This window comes from Pelobates fuscus, chromosome 10 (assembly GCF_036172605.1).
Source record: "Pelobates fuscus isolate aPelFus1 chromosome 10, aPelFus1.pri, whole genome shotgun sequence".
NCBI classification, from domain to species: domain Eukaryota; kingdom Metazoa; phylum Chordata; class Amphibia; order Anura; family Pelobatidae; genus Pelobates; species Pelobates fuscus.
Window position 1 is genome coordinate 1,267,020 of NC_086326.1, and position 27,334 is coordinate 1,294,353.

The window sequence follows — 27,334 nt, forward strand, 5'->3', positions numbered from 1 at the left end:
TCAAAGAGGGGCTTATATTTTATTTTTTTAATTTTTTCACAGCAGCAGGAAGTCGATGTAAATTCCAGGAAAACTGTCACCTCTGACAGGCAAACCTTCTATTGCATTCCCATTCCGGGGGAATCGACCTGGGCAAAAGAAATATCCTTTATGGTAAAAAGATGCTTATTCTAATCGATTACCAGAAGAGTACAGTAAATTTCATCAACATTCTTCATAATATGACTTGGTGAACTGCGATTGTGTGGAAGAATTTCCCTAATTTACTCACTGCTTTCCAGCATTACCTATTTCTCCCGTAACATCCGTCCACTGCGGTTCCACATTGCTCAAAGTTACATTTTGGAGGCAGTTTTTAAAAACTTTATTTTCTGTTTTTGGAGTATCTGTCTTATGTTTTGCATAGTAATATTTAATTCAATTATTTGTAGCATTTTTTTCAGTTTATTGCTGTGTCAATGTATAGAATGAATTAGGAGTAAGAATCTCATTGTGCTAAAATAAAGCTTTCATGGTGCTCTGCTTCCGATCACTGTGGGCGTTTAGCCGATGCTAGTGAAGACATTTTGATGCAATTTTTGCAGCTGACAGCCAGGGTCATTGTATCCCTTGTGATATTTCTAGATTTGAAGTTTTCTGCTGCCTCTATACTATGAAAATATTAATCATGTATGTATTGTTTTTCCCAAGTCTAACGATGTATTAAAAATGTGTACGATGTATGAGAGATCTGCTCTTTGTTTACATCAAAGTGTTACATCAGGTATTGCTTGGCTTACCCCCCTCCTGTCTTCTCGGCTTCTCATTGAGCTGTACTACAGCTCATTCATAACCATAGGAAAGCTGTGATTGCGTGATGAGAAGCCTCTGATTGGAGTATTCCCTGGCAAAGACTGAAAGTCATACATGTTTTAAGTGGGATATATATATGCACTAAATAGTATTAGTAGATTAAGTCATGTTGGTGTCCCCTTAATGATTTTTTTTCAAATCCTTAACCTGTAAATCAACGCATACACCAACCTTGGCCAAGCTAGGGCATGTGCATCGACCTCCTACACTCCCAACCGCCACAAACGCAGCTATGAGGACGATGAGATGAGTCCTCGCAAGGAGCAGAATACAGGTAGCTTGATCATTCTTCAACAAATCAGACAGAATCTCTTCATGAAACATGGTCTGGGATGTGGTTAAAAAAACCCAACCTAAAACAGTGTAATTTAAAAATGTAGTAATAGAGGTACCAGTATGTATAGAAGAACTCCTTCCCTGCTATCTGTATATATGTGCATCATACTCCAGAGATTCCCAGCATATCTTTCATGTAAAAATGACTTGTGCATGTGGGATGTTGCATTAAGTGTTTCAGGGTTGGCAAATGTGTGCATCGCCTAAGGCTGCCACCTGTAGGTAAAGTCACGGTATGCAAGTTGGGAAATATTTTATGTTCTCAGCTGCTTTGAGGAAGGTTCTCTTCTGTTGGTCAACTTTATTTTACCTTTAAAATATTCCGTGGGTATATCCTCACTGTAATATTCAGTTTTGGAGAATATGGGGCTGATCAGCTAAAGACGTACGTTTTTAGATTATGATATATTATAAAGCTCCTAGCGTTGGTCGTTAAGTATATCATGTCAGTAAGAAAATACGCAGGATCTATGGTAATCTTAATGCACCTAGAACCGTAAGTAGCCACCGGATATATATAAATATCTGTATGATAAATGTGGGTGTCGGAGAGAGAGCGGTACACATTGTCTCCTAGGTTTACTGTTCGTGGTTCTTGCTGATTAAATACAATAGGCACTGTGTGCGCAAATTGTCAAATTCACTTTAGCACAGCTGTCAAGAAAGTGGTTAAAGGAGGGAAAACACTCAACTGTTCTTTATATTCAATTAGTCAGAGTATTAAGTTTTTTTTTTGTTTTTTTTTATGACAGGAATTTGTATGAAATCCTGCGCAACTCTTTATTGCTGTATATTCTCGAGGATTCAGATACAACTGGCATTGTTAAACGTGACTGAGTGTTCAGCAGTTTTATATTTTTTTGCTTTGTACAGAGATGGAGTCACACATAGCATAGTGATGATAGGAGTTGTAGTTCAAATATTTTCATCTGCTGTTTGTGGATTTGGAAACCAAATTGAATGTATTCTTTGTGCAGAGATGCTGGGTCATTCTATTATGTAGTGTCTGTCTCAGTACCTTGTATTTTCACTGTAACTTGTAGTGTGTGTGTGTGTGTCTCAGTACCGTGTATTTTCACTGTAACTTGTAGTGTGTGTCTCTCAGGACCTTGTATTTTCACTGTAACTTGTAGTGTGTATGTGTCTCAGTACCGTGTATTTTCACTGTAACTTGTAGTGTGTGTCTCTCAGGACCTTGTATTTTCACTGTAACTTGTAGTGTGTGTGTGTGTGTGTGTGTGTGTGTGTGTGTCTCAGTACCTTGTATTTTCACTGTAGTGTGTGTCTCTCAGTACCTTGTATTTTCACTGTAACTTGTAGTGTGTGTCTCTCAGTACCTTGTATTTTCACTGTAATTTGTAGTGTCTCTCTACCTTATATTTTCACTGTAATTTGTAGTGTGCGTGTTTCTCACTACCTTGTATTTTCACTGTAGTCTGTCTCTCAGTACCTTGTATTTTCACTGTAGTGTGTCTCTCAGTACCTTGTATTTTCACTGCAGTGTGTGTCTCTCAGTACCTTGTATTTTCACTGCAGTGTGTGTCTCTCAGTACCTTGTATTTTCACTGTAGTGTGTGTGTCTCTCAGTACCTTGTATTTTCACTGTAGTGTGTGTGTCTCTCAGTACCTTGTATTTTCACTGCAGTGTCTCTCTCAGTACCTTGTATTTTCACTGCAGTGTGTGTCTCTCAGTACCTTGTATTTTCACTGCAGTGTGTGTCTCTCAGTACCTTGTATTTTCACTGTAGTGTGTCTCTCTCAGTACCTTGTATTTTCACTGTAGTGTGTGTGTCTCTCAGTACCTTGTATTTTCACTGTGTAGTGTGTGTGTCTCTCAGTACCTTGTATTTTCACTGTAGTGTGTCTCTCAGTACCTTGTATTTTCACTGTAGTGTGTGTCTCTCTCAGTACCTTGTATTTTCACTGTAGTGTGTCTCAGTACCTTGTATTTTCACTGTAGTGTGTGTCTCTCAGTACCTTGTATTTTCACTGTAGTGTGTGTGTCTCTCAGTACCTTGTATTTTCACTGTAGTGTGTGTGTCTCTCAGTACCTTGTATTTTCACTGTAGTGTGTGTGTCTCTCAGTACCTTGTATTTTCACTGTAGTGTGTCTCTCAGTACCTTGTATTTTCACTGTAGTGTGTGTCTCTCTCAGTACCTTGTATTTTCACTGTAGTGTGTCTCAGTACCTTGTATTTTCACTGTAGTGTGTGTCTCAGTACCTTGTATTTTCACTGTAGTGTGTGTCTCAGTACCTTGTATTTTCACTGTAGTGTGTGTCTCAGTACCTTGTATTTTCACTGTAGTGTGTGTCTCTCAGTACCTTGTATTTTCACTGTAGTGTGTGTGTCTCTCAGTACCTTGTATTTTCACTGTAGTGTGTGTGTCTCTCAGTACCTTGTATTTTCACTGTAGTGTCTCTCAGTACCTTATATTTTCACTGTAGTGTGTGTGTCTCAGTACCTTGTATTTTCACTGTAGTGTGTGTGTCTCAGTACCTTGTATTTTCACTGTAGTGTGTGTGTCTCAGTACCTTGTATTTTCACTGTAGTGTGTGTGTCTCAGTACCTTGTATTTTCACTGTAGTGTGTGTGTCTCAGTACCTTGTATTTTCACTGTAGTGTGTGTGTCTCAGTACCTTGTATTTTCACTGTAGTGTGTGTGTCTCAGTACCTTGTATTTTCACTGTAGTGTGTGTGTGTCTCAGTACCTTGTATTTTCACTGTAGTGTGTGTGTGTGTCTCAGTACCTTGTATTTTCACTGTAGTGTGTGTGTCTCAGTACCTTGTATTTTCACTGTAGTGTGTGTGTCTCAGTACCTTGTATTTTCACTGTAGTGTGTGTGTCTCAGTACCTTGTATTTTCACTGTAGTGTGTGTGTGTGTGTGTGTCTCTCAGTACCTTGTATTTTCACTGTAATTTGATTTCTCTGCTACTTTAGGTGATCACAGATGTGGTGAACATAAGAGATTAGAAACTGAATCTCACTCTGCACCATCCAGCTGCACCCCTCCAATTGACCTTAATTTTCCCCTTCCTGGGGAGAAAGGGCCAGCCTGCCTAGTAAAGGTAGCCACCTTCTTTACCTTACTGATTACAACCTGATATTGACTGACACTGCAAGCTGTATATTTATACAATATCAATGGTAGTATGGTGTCAGATTGTAGCCAATTATTTTGATTCCTAGTAGGTAGCCTCTCTTTCATACCACTAGATGTCAGTATTACCATCAAATCTTTTTAGTGATCAATCTTGTATCCCAACCTGCTATGGAATGTTTCAAAGAAAGAAAAAACCTGTTGCATGCCTATCAATAATCGGAATTCTGATAGAAGTAACTTGGCAAACTCTCTTAGTAAAGGAAACATTGTATTCAAATGTGTTTAAAAACCCTCCATAATGCATGTGGCAGTGGGCAGCATTTGGATCTCTGGTGTTCTCATGTCACTGGTGATGTACATGGCTTTAAGACGGGTAGTGTCACTCTCCTCCAGTTGTCATATTGGGGGGAGGGGGATCTTTAAAAATAAAATTACAAAGTCACCACAAGTGTTGGCGCCGCTTTTAATAACAAAGAAACTGCTTCCCATTATCTGCATATTTTTTTATTTTCATTTCCTTGGCTGGGAATCTTTCTATCTTTCATGGCTTCCTCTTGTTTCTGTGACAGGTTTATGAGACTTGGAACAGCTTTAAAGTAAATGATATTATTGAAGTGTACGGTGTGCTCTCAGTGGATCCTCTTCTAAGTACCATAAACGATGATTGGTAAGTCACCATTGCATTGTCTCTAGCACCATTCTCATAGCTGTAATTATGAGCTCCAGGACACAATGGGCATTAATGCATTTCAAAGTTGTGTCAAATCTGTCATTAAAAAAATATATATATTTATATGCAAATTTGATTAGTGATTTAGGACTGATTCCAATACCTCTCCAGCCAGGCCAAACAGACTAGAAAATGTGCCCAAATCTATTGATTCATTTATTCTGTTTAGTTGGTAAAAGCCACACTGCTCGCAGTACTTTGTGGCCAGTTTGAAACAGGATGGATGAGTGACCTGCAAGCATTGAATTCCCAATGGCCTGAAAGTACAGATATAACATTGTGTACCCATGCTTTTCCCACACAGGGACTCTGTCTCTGCTCTGGTTGATCCCGCAGATGGTATGAACACCGTGGAGGAGCAGCGAGTACACAGTCCCCCTGCCTCACTGGTTCCCCGAATTCATGCTATTGTCATACACAAGTTGGAGCATAACAACCCCCTGATGCCAGTGAGAATCCAGGACTCCGCCGAAGGCAAACTCTGTAAGTGTCTCACTCAAGCTTTACTAGCGACCGTCTCCTTCAGTGATGTCGTCCTGGCTGACTGGGAGGACTACTTGTTCAGATTTACATGTGTGCCTTTTTAATATGTATAGGTTCTTGTGGATTTGTTCCAATAGAAACTAGACGTGTTGATCTTGATTTATGCATCGTGCCAGAACTGAAAACATTGGAGTTTTAGTAACTGACAGAATCCTTTCCTGTTTTTTATGGCAGTTGTTTCCAGCTTCATGTCGGAGGTGTCTGCTGTACGTGGTGAGCTGCATGGCTTCCTGACACATGCCTTTCTCGGGGACAGTCTGACTGCGGAATTCCTCATATTGCACCTCATCTCCACTGTGTAAGCCCTCGGATACATTGTAACAGACCCCCGACTTTTGTTATCTGGAGTGACAATGTTTTTCCACACTTTTATTTTTTTTAAAATGTCTCCTGCCCCCCATTTCCCGCCCAGAAATTACCTGGTTGTCAAAGTACCAGAACAGCTGATTACTGTTACTAATAAAAAGGTGCTTTTAGGTGTTGATCTGTGGCATTTGGAGATGCTTGTGTTAAATACTCTCCTGCTGTCTGATTTTTTTTTTTTACAGCTACGCACGGCGCGATGTGCTTCCGTTGGGAAAATTCACACTTAACCTCAGCGGCTGCCCCAGAAATGGCACCTTTACAGCATTTCTCTACCAGATCCTGCAGCAGCTGGTACCAGCGGTAAGTCTCACTGGCATGAGTGTTCCTTTCACACGGCAGGAAATGTGTAAAAATTGCCACATTCTCCGAAGTTAAATATGAAACCTTTTTATATTCGGTAAATATGATATAAATATTTATTTAAAACCCAGCAAGAACCTGATCTTCGAATTTGACTGCTGGTAAGAGAATTCCCTTTGACAGCAGCCCTGCAATCTGCATTGAAGTTGTATTGCTAGTTTTGAACGGTTTGTCCCCAGCCACCTGCAGAAAACGTATCACCATCACAGTAAACAGGAGTGGATAGCTGGTGGTGAAAAAAATAGTGCAGTCATATGGCACCCAGTAATGGGAGAGGCGGTTCATAGTGAACATCTATCAGGAAGTCATAGGGCACCCAGTAATAGGAGAGGCTGTTAATAGTGAACATCCATCAGGAAGTCATAGGGCACCCAGTAATAGGAGAGGCGGTTAATAGTGAACATCCATCAGGAAGTCATAGGGCACCCAGTAATGGGAGAGGCGGTTAATAGTGAACATCCATCAGAAAGGTTTTATTTATTTTTTTTCCTCTTCCACATTCAGTATTTTATAGATCGTGTTTACTTCATATATGGTTTAGACAAGCATGATTGTTTTAACACCAACTTCTCTATAAGATCTGTCCTGAAAGCACATTGATAGTTTATTACTGCAAAGTTTTTAACCAGACAGTGAGTGCAGAATTTAAGGAATGTCTGGGCACAGGGGAGTATCGCAGGTAATGAGGCCAAATAACCTGTATCCTGGTCTGTGTATTGGTAAAAAGTGGAGAAAAGCTTGATTAAGGATTTTGCAAGTGACCCCCGATATGCTTTTTCTTGTTTAGAAATCTTACATTTCAGGAGATGTTTACTGCAAACCTGCCTTTTCCTTTGCAGTCATACTACCTTCCGATGACCATAGAAAACATGAACACTTTGCGCTTTACCCCTCGTAAAGATTACACCGCAAACCGGCTGGTGAGCGGCCTACTGCAGCTCTCCTCCCAGACCAACCTGATGGTGGATGAGACAGTGCTGGAGCAGGGACAGCTGGACACAGCAGGTGAGACAAGACTTACATTCAGCAGAATCTTCCGGTGACCTCAGCCATTCTTTTTGCTGAACCTCCGTTCTGGCTGCCAGTGCATAGTCAACAGTAGCTGTCTGTCCCTATTCTACAGAATATTACAGAAGTACATAATGTGCACCATTCCAGGAGACATTTCACTGGGTTAAATAACATGGTATTTTTTATTAAATACAAAATTAAAATTGCTAGATTTAGGGTAAATAGCGGTGACTGGCAAATATAGCTTATTTTGTAAAAATATCCAATTCTGCTTAACCCCTTAAGGACCAAACTTCTGGAATGAAAGGGAATCATGTCACACATGTCATGTGTCCTTAAGGGGTTAAACACTTGCATTGTGCATTTAATTTCAGTATAAACCTGTTCAGTGAAGAAATGGGACCAAAAATAGCCCTATGGACAAAATGCTACCAGAATAACTAAAAAAAAGTAAACTGTATCGGAGCTTCAATACCCAGCGTAGGTATCTCAGCTATTCCTTCCTTGTAGCTGAAATAAGCAGTATAATAACCCAAGACACTTATTTTCTCTCTCCCCCCCCACCCACGCCCCACCCCCAGCAACTAGACAACACACCGTTCTGGGCGTCAACTATTTTGGCCACACACGGCTTTAACCCCTTAAGGACACGACGTGTGACATGTCATGATTACCTTTTATTCCAGAAGTTTGGTCCTTAAGTGGTTAATGAACAGAGCCCTACACATCTCCCATACAATAATACAGGGCTTTTCCTCCCAGGATCCTCTACAAAAAAAAATACAATATTCTAGAACACCCCAAAAAAATGTTTTTAATAACTTCAGAACCCCACAAAAGTCATATCCCAGAATAGCTTGGATCTGAGCGCACTCTTTGCTAAAATATCACTCAGATCCCTTTGTTGGTTTCTTTACCTTAGAGCCACTACATGAGCGCAGTGGGTGTGGCTCAAGGGATGTGACCAGAGACCAGTAGGAAATGGAAACAAGCAAATCAGGCATTTTTGTCGTGAATATGGCTGTGAATATGGCTGTGATGTGGCTTAAAGACTAAATGCAAGCCTTTTTGGAGGAGGTGTGTGTGAATACATGAGGGCTACTCCATTTAGACATAAACAGTGTTATGGTGTAAAGGCAAAAAGTGTTTATACACAAGGTAGAGGCATGAGAACCTTCTCCCATAGCGTCTCTTATTTGGGGGAGGTGTCACGTCAAGGGTACATAATTCATATTGCCATGTAATTTGTGTAGTGCGTATATGAACTGTGTGCCTGGTAGAGGTGGTATTGTCAATGTCAAAAGGGGTTAAATTGGTTGTATGGTAAATCTAATTAACCATGCATAAATATGATAAAATGTCATCTAAATGTCTGCAAATGAACTGTTGTAGTGTCATAAGGCTTCCTATTTAAAGTTCTGTAATGGTGCATAATTGATTGTGTGTGTGTTGAATGAATGAGTGTATATAACAAATGGTGGGTGGGTGGATATAACGAAAGGTGGGTGGGTGGATATTATTATTATTATTATTGCCATTTATATAGCGCCAACAGATTCCGTAGCGCTTTACAATATTTTGAGAGGGGGGGGGGGGGATGTAACAATAAATAAGACAATTACAAGAAAACTTACAGGAATAATAGGTTGAAGAGGACCCTGCTCAAATGAGCTTACAGTCTATAGGAGGTGGGGTATTAGAAACATTAGGATAGGAAATATCAGGTAGGAGTGAAGCAGAGCTGGGGAAGAGAGCAAAGCACTATCCCATAGGAGAGAGCAAGAGACAGGTATGTAAGGGAGAGATTACTCTGGGAGGCCATACGCTTTCCTGAAGAGATGGGATTTAAGGCCCTTCTTAAATGATTGAAGACTAGGGGAGAGTCTGATGGCAGTAGGCAAGTTATTCCATAGGAGAGGAGCCGCCCGTGAGAGATCCTGCAAGCGTGAGTTGACCGTACGGGTGCGAGCAGCGGTCAGGAGGTGGTCGCGGGCAGAGCGGAGGGTACGAGGAGGGGCATACCTCTGGATCAGTGAAGAGATATATAAGAGGGGCTGGAATTGTTCAGTGCTTTAAATGTATGGGTTAGCACTTTGAATTGACTCCTATAGGATACAGGGAGCCAATGTAAGGACTGGCAGAGGGGCGAGGTGTGAGAGGACCGACTGGATAGGAAAATCAGTCTAGCTGCAGCATTCATTACAGACTGTAGCGGGGCAGTACGGCTTTTGGGGAGACCAATCAGGAGAGGGTTACAGTAATCCATGCAGGAAATTACTAGAGCATGGACAAGCTCCTTGGTAGCATCTTGCGTAAGAAAGGGGCGGATGCGGGCTGTTTTTGAGTTGGAACCTACAGGACTTGGCAACAAACTGGATGTGAGACTCAAAGGTGAGACCAGAGTCAAGTATGACGCCAAGACAGCGCGCTTGTAGGGATGGACTCATGTGGATATCACTGACTTGAAGGGAGAGTGAGAGAGGAGGATCAGTATTAGAAGGAGGAAAGACAAGGAGTTCAGTTTTAGAGAGGTTAAGTTTGAGAAAGCGTGATGACATCCAGTCAGAGATGGAAGAGAGGCAAGCAGTGACACGTTGCCGGACGGCCGGGGAGAGGTCCGGTGAGGAGAGGTATATCTGAGTGTCATCAGCGTACAGGTGGTAGTTGAATCCAAAAGAGGCAATTCGTTTTCCAAGAGAGGCAGTATAAAGAGAAAATAGAAGGGGACCAAGGACAGAGCTTTGGGGAACTCCAACCGAGACAGGGCGAGGGGAGGAGGTATCCTTGGAAAAGGATATAACGAATGGTGGGTGGGTGGTTGGATATAACGAATGGTGGGTGGTTGGATATAACGAATGGTGGGTGGTTGGATATAACGAATGGTGGGTGGGTGGATATAACGAATGGTGGGTGGGTGGATATAACGGTGGGTGGGTGGTTGTGATGTGAATGCGTTTTATAGGTATGTAATTTGGGGGGCTTGGCTTTGGATGGACCTTTTTATGTGTCCCTCTCACCCATTAGGAGTGCACAATGTGACCGCTCTGGGCAACCTGATCACTTGGCAGAAGGTGGATTATGACTTCAGTTACCATCAGATGGAATTCCCTTGCAATATTAATGTCCTTGTCACCTCTGAGGGCAGATCACTTCTCCCGGTAAGTAAAGCTCTTGGCTGTAACTGTGGCTTGTGATCTCTGCTGCATGCTAACTGTCTTAATGAACTGCTCTCATCACATTTTCTTTGTGACGCTCCCTCTGAGTAGGTTTGGATTCTCAAACTTGAATTTCTTAATGTGATAAAGATAAATCTTTTTTTTTTTTTTTTAGTTGCTTATGAACACTTTGAAATTTTGAACCCAAACAGAGAATTGCAGAAATCCCTCACAAGATAATCTCCCTTGCTGTCCGATATCTTCTCAATTTCCTTGGCTCCACAGATAGACTTTACTCCCCAAGTCAAAGTGAGCCTGTGAACGCACTCCTGGTAATTTCCTTGGCACAGATTGAAAGTGTGAGGAAGAGGGGAGGCATGCAAAGGCTGCAGCAAAGTGACCTGCAACTTTTGCAAGCTGTTTTAACTATACCCCCAATAAATTGTAGATTATGCTCACATAGTGTACCTATAATCTTAATTTTAATGACAGGAGGCGAGTATTTTGCATAACTTTCTTTAAGTCTCCAGCAGCACAAGTCAATCAATAAACTTTTTAAACCAATTAGTAACCGGTATCACATCCATATATAAAGCCCTGACAGACACATGACTTCCTCTTTCTTTGATGCGAAAACAGTCTATAACAACGTCAGGGAACATAACCAAAGTCCCGAATAACATGGAAAACGCAAACTTGATCCGTAACGAGAACTTCCAGCTTGTCCGGCACAGCATCCGCCAGGGAAGATCACACTGAAAAGAACAGAAACAAGTGAAAGGTGACGGAAATAGACTGGTGTCCACATGAATTCCAGTGTCACTATATATTAATATAAATTATAAAATTGAGCAGAGTAAGCGATGAAAACCGCACTCAGTCCCAACGGCCAAGGGTGCTCCAGAGCAGGACCAGCAATCCCAGTACAATAATCCAAATAGAAAAAACTCACAGGCACTCCAACTTCAAGCCGCAGGCAGATTTATTATGACAGAATGCAACGCAACGTTTCGACCGGAAAGGTCGTTTTTTTTTCTTCTTATAAAATAACGCATCTTCTAAAGTCCTAACATCATGAAATATACACAACAATGATAGACATATATTACCATATAAAACCTCATATGATCATAATATAAGATGAACTAAACAAAATACATTACTGAGCAATTGGAAGAATCGGTGAAACAAAACTTCCCATAGAAAAAAGGAGGGAAAATACTTGCCTCCTGTCATTATTAAGATTATAGGTACACTACGTTGGCAAATTCTACAATCTTATCGCATGACAGGAGGCTTCATATTTTGCATTTTTAAAGCTGTGGTAATCACAAAAAAAATGCATGTGTAGTCTGACGAAAGGAAAATATGCAGAAAGTGTTTTCCCACGTCCAATCTGGCGACCGTAAAATATAGGATAGAGAAGCGGCCGAGAAGCCCGAAAAGGCGGCCGCGCAGGGAATAGTGAGCCCCAAGCACGTGTCCACTCACGCCAGAGATAAAAGCCAACGAACCCATCTAGCTAGAGTGGTAGTGGTAACTGGTTTTGGAAGGTTAGGTATAGGAGACCAGAAGTTGTCATTATTGCGTAAATCTCAGGGTAAGCGCGTTCACTACACAGAGACTGGGTAACGTAGGAAAAAAGGTGTAAGACACGGATGTGGAGTCCGCTAGTTCTCCGAGACACCATGAAGGTCATTCCTTCCGGTGATACCAAGAAACAGTCTACGTCAAACGTCCGAAACTCGACGAAAAGATACCAGACATAAAATAAATGTGAGTTTGGCCGACAGTTGACGGAGAGACAGTTCCGAGTTGTCTTGCCAATCCCGAAGGAAACTAAGAACAAAATCTACGTCCCACAAACTGTTTTACTCCGGTGTCTGGATAGTTTGATACCCTGCAACAGGCGGCATATCAAAGTGCCGTGAATCAGAACATGCGCTATCGAAATCGCAGAACGTATCACGTTAATGGAACGAAATGATCAACCTTCCCTGAAAAGGCAAGATGAGAAATTCAACACCGTGGTGATAGGTGCTGTAAAGGGATCTAAATCCCTTCCCATACACCAGTGGCTCTAGGTGTTCCATGCTGATATGTAATTCTGTCGAGTACCTGGTGTCCAGGAGTCCCACAAAAGGTCTCTCTAGCTGGCTGTGATAGTCTCTCGACGGTCCAGGTTCCCCTGAAAAACTCCAGGCCACTAACTCCGGATGCTCCTGCAGGATCAGTGGATGCGGTTCCCCTTTCTGGTCTGTTAGACGAAGGGGAAACGATGGGAGGAGAAGAGGGTGATCCTGAACTAGGGCCAACAACCACGCTTGACTCTTCTACAACGGTCCGATGATAATCATTGAGGTCTTGGTTACTCTGAGACAATGGAGTACCCTTGCTAACATTGAGAACGGTTGGAACGCATACGCTCCTCTAGGAGGCCATGGTTGCAGAAACCCGTCTCTCCTCGCACTGTGTATCTGGGGGCCAGCTGTAGTACCTCGGTAGTTGCGTGTTCGCAACGGGGTTGTTGATTCCCCGTTCGGTATTCCGCCTTGATAGTAAAGTTGCAGGGAAGGCAAAAACTGTAAATGGCCCTTGTTTCAGTCAGTGCGCGTGACCGTGCTCCGCCCAAGCGGTTTATGTATTGAACCGCGGAGATGTTGTCCATGCGTAGGAGAATGCTGCAGTCGGACATGTTCTTGGCTAGACTGCGGATCGCAAAAGGATCCTGCGATCAGTTCCAGACAGTTGATCTGGAGACCCGATTCCTCCTCCGACCATGGGTTTCCCACGGAAGCATGAGTGCAATGGGCTCCCCAGAGATTTATGTCAGATTCCATGATGAAATCCGGATTAGTACTGAATATGGCCCTGTCGTTCCAGGCTTTCATGTGAAGAAGCCACCAACGAAGTTCTGTCCGTACCTCTGTGGAGATCTGTACCCGATGGTCGTTTGGGTGTCCGGTTCTTAGATAGTAGGCTTTCAGCCTTTGCATGGTAATGAAGCGGTCCTGGAAAAATCGCTTGGATGGAGACGAGAACAGTCAGACTACCCAGGTTAGTAGGTATGGTGCCTTTCCGGAGAGGTATGGTGCCTTTCCGGAGTACCCTTTGGATCTCCTTCCGAATCGCCGCTATCTTTAATGCGGGGAGGTGTAAAACGCATGAGTTGGGAGTATATTTCACATCCGAGGAATTGAATCACTCAGGGAGGGGACAGAGCTGACTTCTCTCTGTTCACTACGAAATCCAACAATTCCAGGAATATTATAAACCTAGTTTGCGACTGTAGTTTGGAACTGTACTCGCAAGAAATCAACAAGTCATCCAGGTATAGGAGACCGCAGATACCCCGTCCGCTCAAATGTGCCATGACCTGCGTCAGAAGCTTCGTGAAACACCACGGGGCCGAGCTGGGCCGAACGGTAGACATGTGAACTGGCAAGGTCGGTCTTCCCAGATGAAGCGAAGGCAGGAGCGATTTACGTGCGCCATGGGGACTTATTGGTACGAGCTCGTCAAATCCAACTGTGTGAACCAGTTGTGTTTGAGGAGGAGATGGATACCTTCCATCTTGAAATGTCGGTGCGCCACAAAGCCATTGAGTTGGTGTAAGTAGATTACTGGACGATAGTCTCCCGTCTTCATTCTGACCACAAACAATATTGCTGAAAAAGCCTTGACCGTCTGGAGCGAACTCTACGGCTCCTTTGGCGAACAGTGCTCGATTCTCCTTGTCTCGGAACTATATGCGGACTTTCGTTGCCCGCAGTGGTGACCGTTCGACCTGGACCGGAGTACTGGCGCATTCTATCGCGGACCTCTATCATTTGGAGGACCCAGGCGTCCTGGAAACCATTTTTAACAGGGCCGGTTTGCGTCATTCCACGCACCTGGCCGCATTCGTGTTGTCCAATGAGCATATTGCCCGTTGCACCCATTCCCTCACATAATCAGCCTTTTAAAGGTGTGCCTTGGGCTAGGTCCGCACATTAGAATATTTCTGCCAGGGGCCAATCATATCCAGCAGTTAGTCTTGAACCGCTTTAAGCCAGTTTCCTATGCCCTTCTGCGGGTCCTGGCCTGAGCGGAATACAAATATCACCACCGTGGTATTGAACTCCGGGGTGAGGGCAATCTTGTCCAGTAGTAGGGGTGTGGGCATTCGGTCCAGAGCTTGGCCGGACTTCCTTGTCCATATGCTTCCTCAGCCAGAAGTGGATAAACTGTGCCAGGTGATCTGGCAAACCCCATTCGGGGGACCACGGGTGACGTATTGTGCGTGGGTTGAACATGGTAGTGCCCAGTGTATCAAGGAAAACTCTGTCCTTAAGCTGCCGGTAGTAGCTCCACCCCGACCTTTCCTGCCAGGACGACCTGCACGTTCTTTGCCTTGAGTGCAGTCCATGTCCTCTTGAGGCAAATCCTGCCATTCTTCCCCTCCAAGGGGAGGCTCCTCTGCCCTCCATTTGTCCATGATCTCCATAGAAAGGGGACGCATGGAGTCTCCATCTCCCGGCAATGGAACCTGTTGTGCGAATGGTCTGGGCTCTGACGACTTTGCTTAAGAGGGGCCTTCTCTTCCCGGGGGAAGACTACCTAATGTCGGTGCCTCCAATTTCCAGTGGTGGAGGTACCCCGCCCGCCATGTCAGGTGGGTTTTGTACAAGCATCTTGGCAAGAGCTTATTCCCTTGAAGCCATCATGGCGGCATTAGTCATTGACCGAAAGTCAGCACAAGGTGATTGAGGGGAGTCCGACATGTTGGAGTTAAACTCTTTCGGTCTGCGGAAGACAGAATAGTAGTCAGGTACAGTAGTACGCTTGTTGCTACCCAGTGGGTCTCCACGTACACTGGGGGTCACCCAAATGTCAATAAATCAGTACCTCTAGTATAGTCTGAGGAGGGGGTCACCCTCAATAATACTGGGCTGAGCGGTCAGTGAAGTCGGGGCACAGCCCGTGTATGGGAGGCGTAGAAGTCTCAGTATGCAATCCGAGGGGTTCACCCTTATATGGAATAGTACTGTGGAGGTTTGGCAACACTGTGAGTCCCTCTTTCCAACATTGGTAAGGCGGTGTACGGATCACCCCAGTTGTAGCATGGAGGTGCCGTAATACATAAACTTATAGCGACCTGTGGTCTGTGCATACAGTGGTAGTGTACTCTGTGGGTATAAGCCCTAGCACGGTGCAGGGGGTCACCCCGTCTGTAAGGGGGGGGGTCACCCCTGAATATGTATGCCACTTAGGACTGGTGCCAGACTCGCTTGGGGGTCACCCAGCGTAGGGGGGTAACTCCTATAATATATTCAATCATATGCACCCACACATGTATCATGAACAATGATGCCCAAATGGAGACGGGGTTATATCCTTATAAGGGTCACTCAAGGGAGTGTACGAGTGAACTGGCCCTTTAATGAAAAAAGATGGCCACCGAGAATCTTGCGAGATTAAAGATGGCCGCCATAAACATGCCGCACGGCCCGCGGGTAAGCGCTGGTAAAGTGACAGGAAGGGAAAAAGGGTCAGCAAGGAGATGTAAACATTAATCAAGGGTAAAACAGGGGGATAAACAATATGTTCCTATAAAGCATAATCGCTACATCAATGAATAAAAGTTTGGAGCAAATTACTCTGACCTGGGCCTTGGCTGGAAGCAGCAAAGAAAGAGGAAGTCGTGTGTCAGGCATCACATCCATATATAAAGCACTGGTGGTTACTGATTGGTTTATTGATTGACTTGTGCTGCTGGAGGCATAAAGTAAAGAAAGTTATGCAAAATATGAAGCCTCCTGTCCTGTGATAAAATGAAATGCATGATATGTCTAATAAAGTGTTAACATGGAGTATTTTTTAATTTTTTTTTTATTCCTACCTTCTCAGTCAGATTGCCAAGTCCTTCTGCAGCCACAAACTGCCCCACCCAGCATAGAACAGTATGTGGCGGCTCTGCTTACTGCATCACTACCTTCCCTGCTCAACAAGTTCCGCATCTACCTGAGCCTACTCCGATTTCTGGATTACAGCATTTCGGAAGAGGTTACCAAGGTATTCCTAGATTGGGGAAATTCAGGGCAGGGATACCAGGATGTCACTCCATCACAGGGTACCACTGAGTGGATTTTAAAGGGACACTCCAAACATCTAAAGCACTTCATCCTGCTGTAATATGTGAGAAGTTTTCAATAATTGCCACTTTTATAAATCAACCTTGTTACAACACCCTGGCTGTCAATCAGATAACTGGTCTGGTTACTTCCTGGTTTGTTTAGCTCAGTGGAGATAAACCCAAGAGGCAGCTTTTGCCCAGAGCACCTGCCTTGCAAAGACTTCTCATTGAGCTGCATTGGGAAGTCTGTGATTGGACAGTCACAAAGTCTGGGCGGGGTTAGAAGGATGGGCTTGTAAAGGCTGCAGATCAGCAGATTTTGGAAGCTTTGTTTAGATATACCCTCAATGAAGAAATGCACAATTAAATGAACGCATGTTTTCTTTTGGGTATGTCAACTAAATAGTGATTGTATTTTCTATTTGGGAAGTGGAATGTCCCTATAACATATGCGCTCTATAAATAATAAAATAAATGTTCTGTAGTACTTAAACCCTTAACGTTTGTAACGGACCGTTTTGCTCAGAAGGGGATAAAAACCGTTTAGGCGATAATCCCCTTTTCCATAGACCAGCAGCTACTGCAAGCACCAATCTCCCGAACTGCAATCTGTACGAATTCACCAACTCCCGAACTGGAAACACACGAACCCTGGAATCAGCCGAACAGGAAAAGCATACAATCTGCTTACACTCCTGAAGGTCGGCATACAATCCAATTCCCCCAAAAACGAGACAACACATCGGTTTGAGGGTCAAGCAGAATCTGAGGCTGGCACTCCCAGCCCGGTTTTTATTACAGTTGTTGCAAATACAGGTCAGCCCACAGGGAGGTATAAAACAACCAATCACATCACAGTTACATCCCACATATTCCCTCCCCTTATCCTGAGAGGAAACTCAATTACACATACAGTTAAAATATACTTTCTACCCAACTCTCATAACTCTAAAACCATACATCACATTCACATAAAAATACATATCCACAATCAATCCATTCAGGGGAACAACATATTAAAAAATGGCATGCATCAGACCAGGGGTTCAAAAGTTAGTAAAGTATCTTTTAAAACCCCTGCCAGCATGGCTTTCCGGCTCAGACCGGTTTTACAGAGCCCTCTCTCCTGGAGACAATGGAGAAGTAATCCAATTACCTCCCAGGACAGAGACAGACTCCATTGAGCACATGGTTGCAAAAAGACATAAAATACACACGGTTACATTTATTACATAAATTAAAGTCATGCAACATATCCCCAGATAACTTAGGTCTGAGCGCATATTATTGAATGGCGCTCAGACCACACACATACAGTTCAATTGCCATGGAGCTAAAGTCTTTCCCATAGTCTTTCATTATATGGCATAGCTATCTGGGGTATCACCGCTCACACAGGGCAAGTACCGAATGGCCCCACTGTATTTAAAGGGCCAGAATGAGTGACATGCACTCTGTTAGGGCCGAATAAGTTTTTTTTAAAGGGCCCAATCTCCCAGGGCCATAGTCCAAAGGCAGCAGGCGGGCAACCAGGCTTCTCCAGTTCATGGTGGCGAGGTTGGCTTCGCCACAACGTTATCCTGCGCAGTCAGCAAAAAAATACACCATGTAAGAGCACCTAATCAGTCTGTTGTACCCCATACCATGGATTTCAAAATCTTTCAAAAGTACAAATCAAATCTGCAAAAAGGGTGATGGGAGATATATTAATAACAAATAGCTAATGAAGTGGGGTGTGTAGTTATCTTGTATAAGATGGTCATACATAAAGCAAATCCAGACCTTGTGTTTGCCAAAAGTAATCTAGGAATGTAACTTTGGATCCATTGAACTTTTTAATACTATGATCAGGGCAGTGTGCTACATGAACTGGAGTAAGCCTACTGAACAGCGATTGATTCTATCGCATACCTAACTGTTACACTGACACTCTACATTTTGCAGGCCGTTGAAGATGACTTTGTGGAGATGCGCAAGAATGATCCACAGAGTATGAATGCTGATGATCTGCATCGGTTGTTGGTTGTAGCCAGGTCTGTATGCTTAATTCTTCCATACAAAACACTGATTGCTTACAGGCTTTCCCAAACTCCGGCCCTCCAGATGTTGCTGAACTACAACTCCCACGATCCTATGAATGAAATGGGCTGAGAATCATGGGAGTTGTAGTTCAGCAACATCTGGAGGGCCAGAGTTGGGGAAAGCATGCGTTTAGGACAACCTCCTTAACCCCTTAAGACCGCAGGACGTTCCATGCCGTCCTTAATTGGCTGGCTCTAAACGCCGCAGGACGGCATGGAACGTCCTGGGCGGTCTTACCCCCCACGTGGCCGGCGGCACATGGCTGCTGCAGATCGCGGTCGGGGGGCATGCCTGGCCCCCCAGGCAGCCCCCCTGTGCCTGGGGACCGCGGTCTGCAGCTTCCGATCGCAGTGACAGGCTGTCACTGCGATCGGTATTTACCATGTGTCAGCCGATTTTAAAATCGGCTGACACATGGAGCCGCGGCATTTTCACTCAGCAGATCGCGGTCGGGGGACATGCCTGGCCACCCAGGCAGTCCCCCTGCGGTCTGTGACCGCGATCTGCAGAATATGATCGCAGTGAGAGGCTGTCACTGCGATCTGAATGCAGAGACAGCCTCTCCCTGCGATCTGATCGCAGTGACAGCCTGTCACTGCGATCAGAGGTTACTATGGGCCAGCCTATTGGCTGACCCATAGTAACTGCAGGCAGGATCCCCCTGCAGATCGCGGTGGGGGGCATGCCTGGCCACCCAGGCACTCCCACTGTGGCCAATTACCGCAATCTGCAGGAGGTGACCACAGTGACAGCCAGTCACTGTGATCACTGATCCTGTGTGTCAGCCAGTGATGTAAAATCACTGGCTGACACTGTCTCTGCCCCTCTCCTCCCCTCTTAACCCCTTAAAGTTAAAAATAAAATATACTTAGATCATTTATTTATTTATATATATATATATATATATATATATATTTATACACACTTACACGTAGAAGGATATTTAAATATATACATAATTATATATATTTTATAATAAAAAAATGTAAATAAATAAAAATATATATGTGTAATTTCGTTCTAACTGTATTTTGATATTATATATATAGATATCAAAATAATATATGTATATACGTATACATCACTAAATGTATACCTATATATAAATAAAAATAATTGTAAAAAAATTATACATATACACACACGTGTATATATAATAATTTTACACATATATTTATGTAATAATTTTACATAATTAGGTCCTTTTATTAATTACAATTTGCGGGACCTGCCTAACAACCCAGGCCGAAAGTATAGGGAATTTAATTTGCTAGCACTATATTTAACCCTATAACTTTCCAAGACACCATAAAACCTGTACATGGGGGGTACTGTTTTACTCGGGAGACATCACTGTACACAAATATTTGTGTTTCAAAACCGTAAAATGTATTACAACGATGATATCGTCAGGGAAAGTGAAATTTATTGCATTTTTCGCACACAAACGGCACTTACACTGACAATATGTTTGCTGTAATACTTTTTACTGTTTTGAAACACAACTATTTGTGTTCAGCAAAGTCTCCTGAGTATAACATTACCCCTCATGTACAGGTTTTATGGTGTTTTCAAAAGTTAGAGTCAAATATAAGGCTTGCGTTTCAGTTTTTTCACAATGAAATTCGCCAGATTGGTTACGTTGCCTTTGAGACTGTATGGTAGCCCAGGAATGAGAATTACCCCCATGATGGCATACCATTTGCAAAAGAAGACAACCCAAGGTATTGCAAATGGGGTATGTCCAGTCTTTTTTAGTAGCCACTTAGTCACAAACACTGGCCAAAATTGGCTTTCAAATTAGTTTTTTGCATTTTTCACACACAAACAAATATTAACGTTAACTTTGGCTAGTGTTTGTGACCAAGTGGCTACTAAAAAAGACTGAACATACCCCATTTGCAATACCTTGGGTTGTCTACTTTTGCAAATGGTATGCCATCATGGGGGTAATTCTCATTCCTGGGCTACCATACAGTCTCAAAGGCAACGTAACCAATCTGGCGAATTTCAATGTGAAAAAACTGAAAAGTGTAACATGCTTTATTTGACCCTGTAACTTCCCAAAACACCATAAAACCTGTACATAGGGGGTACTGTTTTACACGTGAGACATCGCTGAATACAAATGTGTATTTTATTGCAGTAAAAGCAAACAGTATTATGACATTCACAGTTAGAATGTCACATAGAACTAAGAAAATGTAAAAAAATCGTTCTCATTTTTTTAATATTGCATTCATATTACGTTATGTTCCATACCTAAATATTTGATGTTAAATGAAAGCCCTGTTTCCCCTGAATAAAATGATATATAATAAGTGTGGGTGCATTTAATATGAAAGAGGTAAATTATTGTTGAACAGACAGAGTCAAAATCTGTGGTTTGTTTACATTTTTTTTGGTTCACAACTTGTACATTTGGCTGCGGTCTTAAGGGGTTAAAGACTGAGCCAAATGTACATGTTGTGATCAAAATAATATGTAAACAAAACCTGGAATTTGCGCTACATGTCAGTTCAACCGTAATTCACCTCTTTCATATTATGTGCATTCACACTTATTATATAGCATTTTATTCAGGGGAAACACGGCTTTCATTTAACATTAAATATTTAGCTATGAAACATAATATGAATAAAATATAAAAAATAGGAGGATACTTTTTTTTTTTTTTTTAGTTCTACGTGACATTCTAACTGTGAATGTCATAATACGGTTTCTTTTATTGCAATAATACACATTTGTATTCAGCGATGTCTCACGTGTAAAACAGTACCCCCTATGTACACGTTTTATGGTACAAAATAAGCACAATGGATGGAGCAATATTAGTCCTCTCTTCTCAATTGGGATTCTGTGGAGACAGAGGGGTACACACAATAGCGCAGGCAGCTATTGACAGGTATAATATGGGCAGTAAATGGAAACACTCACAGATTTTAGAGCCAATTGGGCCTGGCTCTGGTTTCAAAGGCTTCAGGATCTCTTAGGGTTGATCCAAATCCCTCTGTAGATGTTCTGGATTCTCAGGGTTGCTTTCGTATTCCACCAAAATCAGCAAGGGATTCAGTATGGTTATAAGTAAAATAGCATTTATTGGTACATGGTAAAAAATATAAGTAGTAAAGATAAGTATAAGATAATGGCCAAAACGCGTTTCGCCTCTGTGGCTTCTTCAGTTGGCTGTGTGTCTCTGTGTGCCTTTAAACGCCAGTTTCGCGGTCTTTTTAACGCGTGGAACGCACCATGCGTTCCATCTTCCAATCTTCAGTTGCTTCCTGGTTCCGGACATGTGATCGGTCACGTGGTGTGGTCTTTTCGTGTGTGGAACGCACCATGCGTTCCATTGCTCGATCGGTGTTTCCTGTTTCACTTCCTGGTTCCGATCGTGTAAAACATCACGTGTTCCGCCGTGGATGGAACGCAATATGCGTTCCACATAGAGGGGCAGCTTTCTTCTTTGATAATAAAGTCCTTTCCCATTTATGGATGGAACGCAATATGCGTTCCACATAGAGGGGCAGCTTTCTTCTTTGATAATAAAGTCCTTTCCCATTTATGGATGGAACGCAATATGCGTTCCACATAGAGGAGCAGCTTTCTTCTTTGATAATAAAGTCCTTTCCCATTTATGGGAAAGGACTTTATTATCAAAGAAGAAAGCTGCCCCTCTATGTGGAATGCATATTGCCTTCCATCCACGGCGGAACACGTGATGTTTTACACGATCGGAACCAGGAAGTGAAACAGGAAACACCGATCGAGCAATGGAACGCATGGTGCATTCCACACACGAAAAGACCACACCACGTGACCGATCACATGTCCGGAACCAGGAAGCAACTGAAGATTGGAAGATGGAACGCATGGTGCGTTCCACGCCTTAAAAAGACCGCGAAACTGGCGTTTAAAGGCACACAGAGACACAGACATACAGCCAACTGAAGAAGCCACAGAGGCGAAACGCGTTTTGGCTATTATCTTATACTTATCTTTACTACTTATATTTTTTACCATGTACCAATAAATGCTATTTTACTTATAACCATACTGAATCCCTTGCTGATTTTGGTGGAATACGAAAGCAACCCTGAGAATCCAGAACATCTACAGAGGGATTTGGATCAACCCTAAGAGATCCTGAAGCCTTTGAAACCAGAGCCAGGCCCAATTGGCTCTAAAATCTGTGAGTGTTTCCATTTACTGCCCATATTATACCTGTCAATAGCTGCCTGCACTATTGTGTGTACCCCTCTGTCTCCACAGAATCCCAATTGAGAAGAGAGGACTAATATTGCTCCATCCATTGTGCTTATTTTGTATGTATTTTTACAGTGTCGGTATAGGGGATCCTACACGGGTGTTTTAGAGCAATCCACTTGTGTCACTATCTAGTCCTACCATTTATATTTGTTTTGTACACGTTTTATGGTGTTTTGGGAAGTTACGGGGTCTAATATAGCATGTTCCATTTTTCAGTTTTTTCACATTGAAATTTGCCAGGTTGATTATGTTGCCTTTGAGACCGTATGGTAGACAGCCACTAGAGGTGGAGTTAACTCTGCAATGTAATTATTGCAGTAACTTAGGAGTGCAGGGTTAAGGGGACAGACTCAGACCACTTCAATGTGCTGGAATGGTCTGGGGGCATATCATGTGCCTTTAAGGAATGTAAATGTGGCCCTACGGCTGTCACCTAATGGCACAGGGAATGAATCCACCAGATTTGGTTGAATGTGTGTAAATTTACAAAGCAGGAATTCATGGAATTGCAGATTTTAGGCTAAAGTAGCTGAGCTGATTGACAGGATTGGGAAATCTATACAGTTCATTTAGTTCGGCCTTGTTTACAAGTGTGTTAAACTCTACCAGCTAATTGTAATACAAGGTTTAAATGTTACTCTATATGTGGCTGGTCCGATCCCTGTATTATTCAGCAAGTTAAACTGCAGCCTTTTGCTGAGCTCTCTGGGAATGCTCACATCTAGCGGAGCACAGTCTGGATCCTGTCAAGCTTTTACAGAATCGGTTTGGATTATTTGTATGTTTACTCTAGCTCATGTCCTGCTGATAATCGGTTCTGTCTCCTACAGGTTGGTGTCGCTTAGCGTTGGTCTGACCACACTATCCCGAGACTCGTGGCTCCGAGCAAAACAGCTGGAGCAGCAACGGAAAGCTCGACTTCAGGAAAAGACCTATCTGAATGGGAATGAAATCTGATTAGATGCTCTCCTTTTGTAATAGGGAATCCTCCCTCCATAATACATTTTAGATAGGACGGAAGGCTTATTTTTGTGGGTCCACATTGCTTTGCTATAAACTGAGACAGATGGGCAAATGACTGAAACCAGACTCATTCTGGAAGAATTGTTTTCTTTTAAACATTCTAAATCCTAACCAGTGCTTTATTTGCTGGACATATTTTTGATACCAAAAAAATAAATGTTTTGTTTATATTACACACGTCCTATTATTGCTTATGGTGGGCTTCACTTTTTTTTTTTTTAAATATAGTCTAACGAATGCTCAGAATCAGCACAGGGCTGTGTGCTTTATGGATGTCAGATTCCTTCATTTAATGAATTGACCCAGTTTGCAATGCTGCAGCAAAGTGGTTGTATTTGTTCAGAATGATCCCTTTGACAGTACCCGATAATTTATATGGCAAGAAAATTCTTAGCGATAAAGCAAGCCAATGGAGGAGTAGGACTCGCAATAATTCAACAGTATTACCAAGCGAGTACTCTTTTTCATTGCATTATTTCACAACAGACAGTCTAAATTAGAGAGATGGTATGCAATCGAAAAAAAATTCAAATAATAAAGATATGTCACTCAAAAAAGGAATACGGATAATTGTCAACCAAGCTCGGAAAGCATGGTGTTACAAGATATTGGAGAATCATGGAGTAAGATAAGAAAAATCTGGGACTCAAAAATCGTATTATCAACACTTTACCGATCCTAATACTGGAAAATAACATGGAGCATCTACATTTAAAAAATTGGACCAAAGCAGGCATACAAACTATAGAAGATTTAATGACAGGATCAAATCTCAAACCATATGAACAAATACGTACTGAATTTGCTCTTCCAGAAAATGCAAATTATATAAGAATTAAAAGCTACCTAAGTAAAGTATTAGAGAAAAATCAGAAGCTAATTGTAAATTAAGTAACTTAATAAAGGCGTAAGTGTAACTCGATACTGAGACATGGGGAAGAAGATCTTACATTCCCGGCCATAGAGAGATGGGAGAAAGATTGGAAAATAATAAAAAAGTTTGATAAACAGCGTGGCCAACAGCGTGGCCAACAGCGTGGCCAACAGCGTGGCCAACAGCATGGCCAAACATATTAAATGTTTAAACTTAGTGGATAATAAACAGACTCTATCTGGTCCCTAGCCGTATGAATAAAATAGATCAGAACATATCAGACATCTGTTGCAGGTGTGATAAAGCGGTAGGAGACTTGTTACATATTTGGTGGAGCTGTCCTCTGATAGAAGAAATTTGGAAATTATTTCTTGAATTTTACTTATAAACAACTGGAACTAAAATCCCCTTCTCTCCTGAAATGCTTATACTGCCAATACAAGACGGACCTGCAATATTTCCTCACTCATGCCGTAATAGCGGCAAAGATTTCTATATCTAGAAGATGGAGAACCAAGATATTACCAAACTAAGAAACTATAAAAAAAACAGCTAATCCTACAGTTAAAAATGGAAGGAGGTGTAAATAGAAATCTGAAGGAAAAAAAGATTGATATAGATAAATGGCTAAATAAGCTGACTGTAGTAACTTAAACTAACAAATTAGGAAATAAAAGGAGAAGGTTTTCAGGTTAGGGGAGAGAATTTTTTTCTGGAGCAGGTCCAAGTGGAGTATGTACATTATACAGATTGGAAGAATCCCAACTCCATTACAGCTTGGTTTATGTAACCTAAATCTGGTGTTTAGAGAATATTCCTCGGTAGGAGTTAATCACTAAAGTTTGAAGGTCCCATTTTAGACGGATATAGCGGATTGAAATGTTTCCATTTTATTCACCACAGTGGAAGAACTGCTGAGGGATCACAGTTCAGGATAAACAAAACAACTTTAAAATTCATTTACCTCAAATTTAATTTTGGTTTTACCGGCTACATATTGCCAAAGCAAGTTGTTAAAGCTGGTTTCCCCCTCAGGGTAGATTGTGTCTTTATGTACCGTCTTTCCCTTCAGCACCCAATGTGTGACATACCACTATCGCATGAGCACTTCCCCATTGGAAATCAATGAAGCCATGCGTTCTGAGGTTTTAGCCGACGCTGGATGTGAAGTGTGAGGCAGTGCAGCGTCTTTTAGAAGGACCCAGAAACGCCACTAGAGGTGGAGATAACCCTAAAAGGTTCTGAAAGGGAATTATTGCAGTTTCTCAATAACTGAAATGGTTACAATTGAGTGTTAAGGAGACAGGAACATTGCACCCAAACCCCGTCAATGAGAGTGCCTATAGTGTCCCTTTAATGGCTTCTCTACACAATTTTTTTTTGTATTTAATTTTTTTTTTTTTTTTTTTTTTTTTTTTTAAAATAAAGCCTGGGGCAGACTTGTCAAATCCTTTAAACATCTACTGTAGTTTAATTAGCAGACAATTGTAATATTCCATTCGATCCATGTACAAGCCGCTTTTATCTCTCCACGAAGGCTCCTGTCAAGCTGGGAGAACATAGAGAGGACCGATGGTTAATGATTTACAGGGTTATTCACTAAAGGGAGAATTCAAAGTGATTTTCAAATGGAAGTAAAAAAATCTGAATTTCAAAAGCTATTACTGCTCTGGCCTTAAACACAAAATTAACTTTGAATCAGCACTTTGAATACTTGCAGCGTTTTTTCTAAACCCCAAGGACATTATAAGAGCCCAGAGCGATATAGTCCTACACAGGTTCTCCATTCACCATAATAACAATGATAGAGCAGGACCACTGAAAGGGGGGCGGAGGGAGGGAATAAATAACACTTCATCAGTCTGAGTGTGCCAAACTAAATGCCTCTACAGTGCTGATCCTGGAACAGGGGTGCTGAAAAGGTAGATCCCCAGATGATGTAGACCAACTCCCATAATGCTTTGCGTGCCTTTAGAATGACAAAGCATCATGGAAGCTGTAGTTTTAAAATATCCGGGATCTACCTCTTGGACTCCCTTGTTGTAGAAGAACACTTGCATTTGAACTCATCTCTGATGTTCATTTTTGAGACTTCTCTAGGGCTGCACCGTTCCTATGGAACTCCGTTCCTTGCTCAGTTACTCTCACCCAGTTTCTATTCCATCACAAAAATAATTTAAAACTCCCTTCTTCATGAAAGCGCATCAATGAAATAGTTTATAGCTTTCCTTACCTGCACCTCTCCTGCAACTGTCAAACAACCCACTCAGCACAGTGAAAACCTTTGGTGTCACGATATCCCTCCAGCATGTGAGCTCATTGAGCAGGGCCCTAAACCCTGCTGTTCCTGTCTCTCCAACTCATCTGGTTGTCCACACATTGTACAGCACTATGGAATTTGGCGCTTTAGAAATAAAAAAAACATGGCCTTTCAGGGTTGTTCACTAAGGTAAGAACTGCAAATATGCTCCAGGTCATTTTAAATTCCCAACCATTCTCATTTCAATTCATAGCCCT

The 27,334-nt window shown here is 42.3% G+C and overlaps 1 protein-coding gene across 1 annotated transcript in view; it reads left to right on the forward strand.

The window, feature by feature from the left end:
- The window catches only part of MCMBP (minichromosome maintenance complex binding protein), a 34,319-nt gene extending 10,203 nt beyond the window's left edge, over positions 1–24,116 (forward strand). Inside the window, exons 5-16 of the mRNA XM_063434118.1 lie at positions 43–141; positions 1,012–1,126; positions 4,130–4,257; positions 4,862–4,959; positions 5,327–5,505; positions 5,740–5,863; positions 6,114–6,231; positions 7,131–7,296; positions 10,327–10,460; positions 16,347–16,511; positions 18,517–18,605; positions 23,751–24,116. Coding sequence (XP_063290188.1) covers positions 43–141; positions 1,012–1,126; positions 4,130–4,257; positions 4,862–4,959; positions 5,327–5,505; positions 5,740–5,863; positions 6,114–6,231; positions 7,131–7,296; positions 10,327–10,460; positions 16,347–16,511; positions 18,517–18,605; positions 23,751–23,877 — 1,542 coding nt within the window. The 3' untranslated portion in view covers positions 23,878–24,116. The remainder of the gene's footprint in view (positions 1–42; positions 142–1,011; positions 1,127–4,129; positions 4,258–4,861; positions 4,960–5,326; positions 5,506–5,739; positions 5,864–6,113; positions 6,232–7,130; positions 7,297–10,326; positions 10,461–16,346; positions 16,512–18,516; positions 18,606–23,750) is intronic.
- The last annotated feature ends 3,218 nt before the right edge of the window (positions 24,117–27,334 follow it).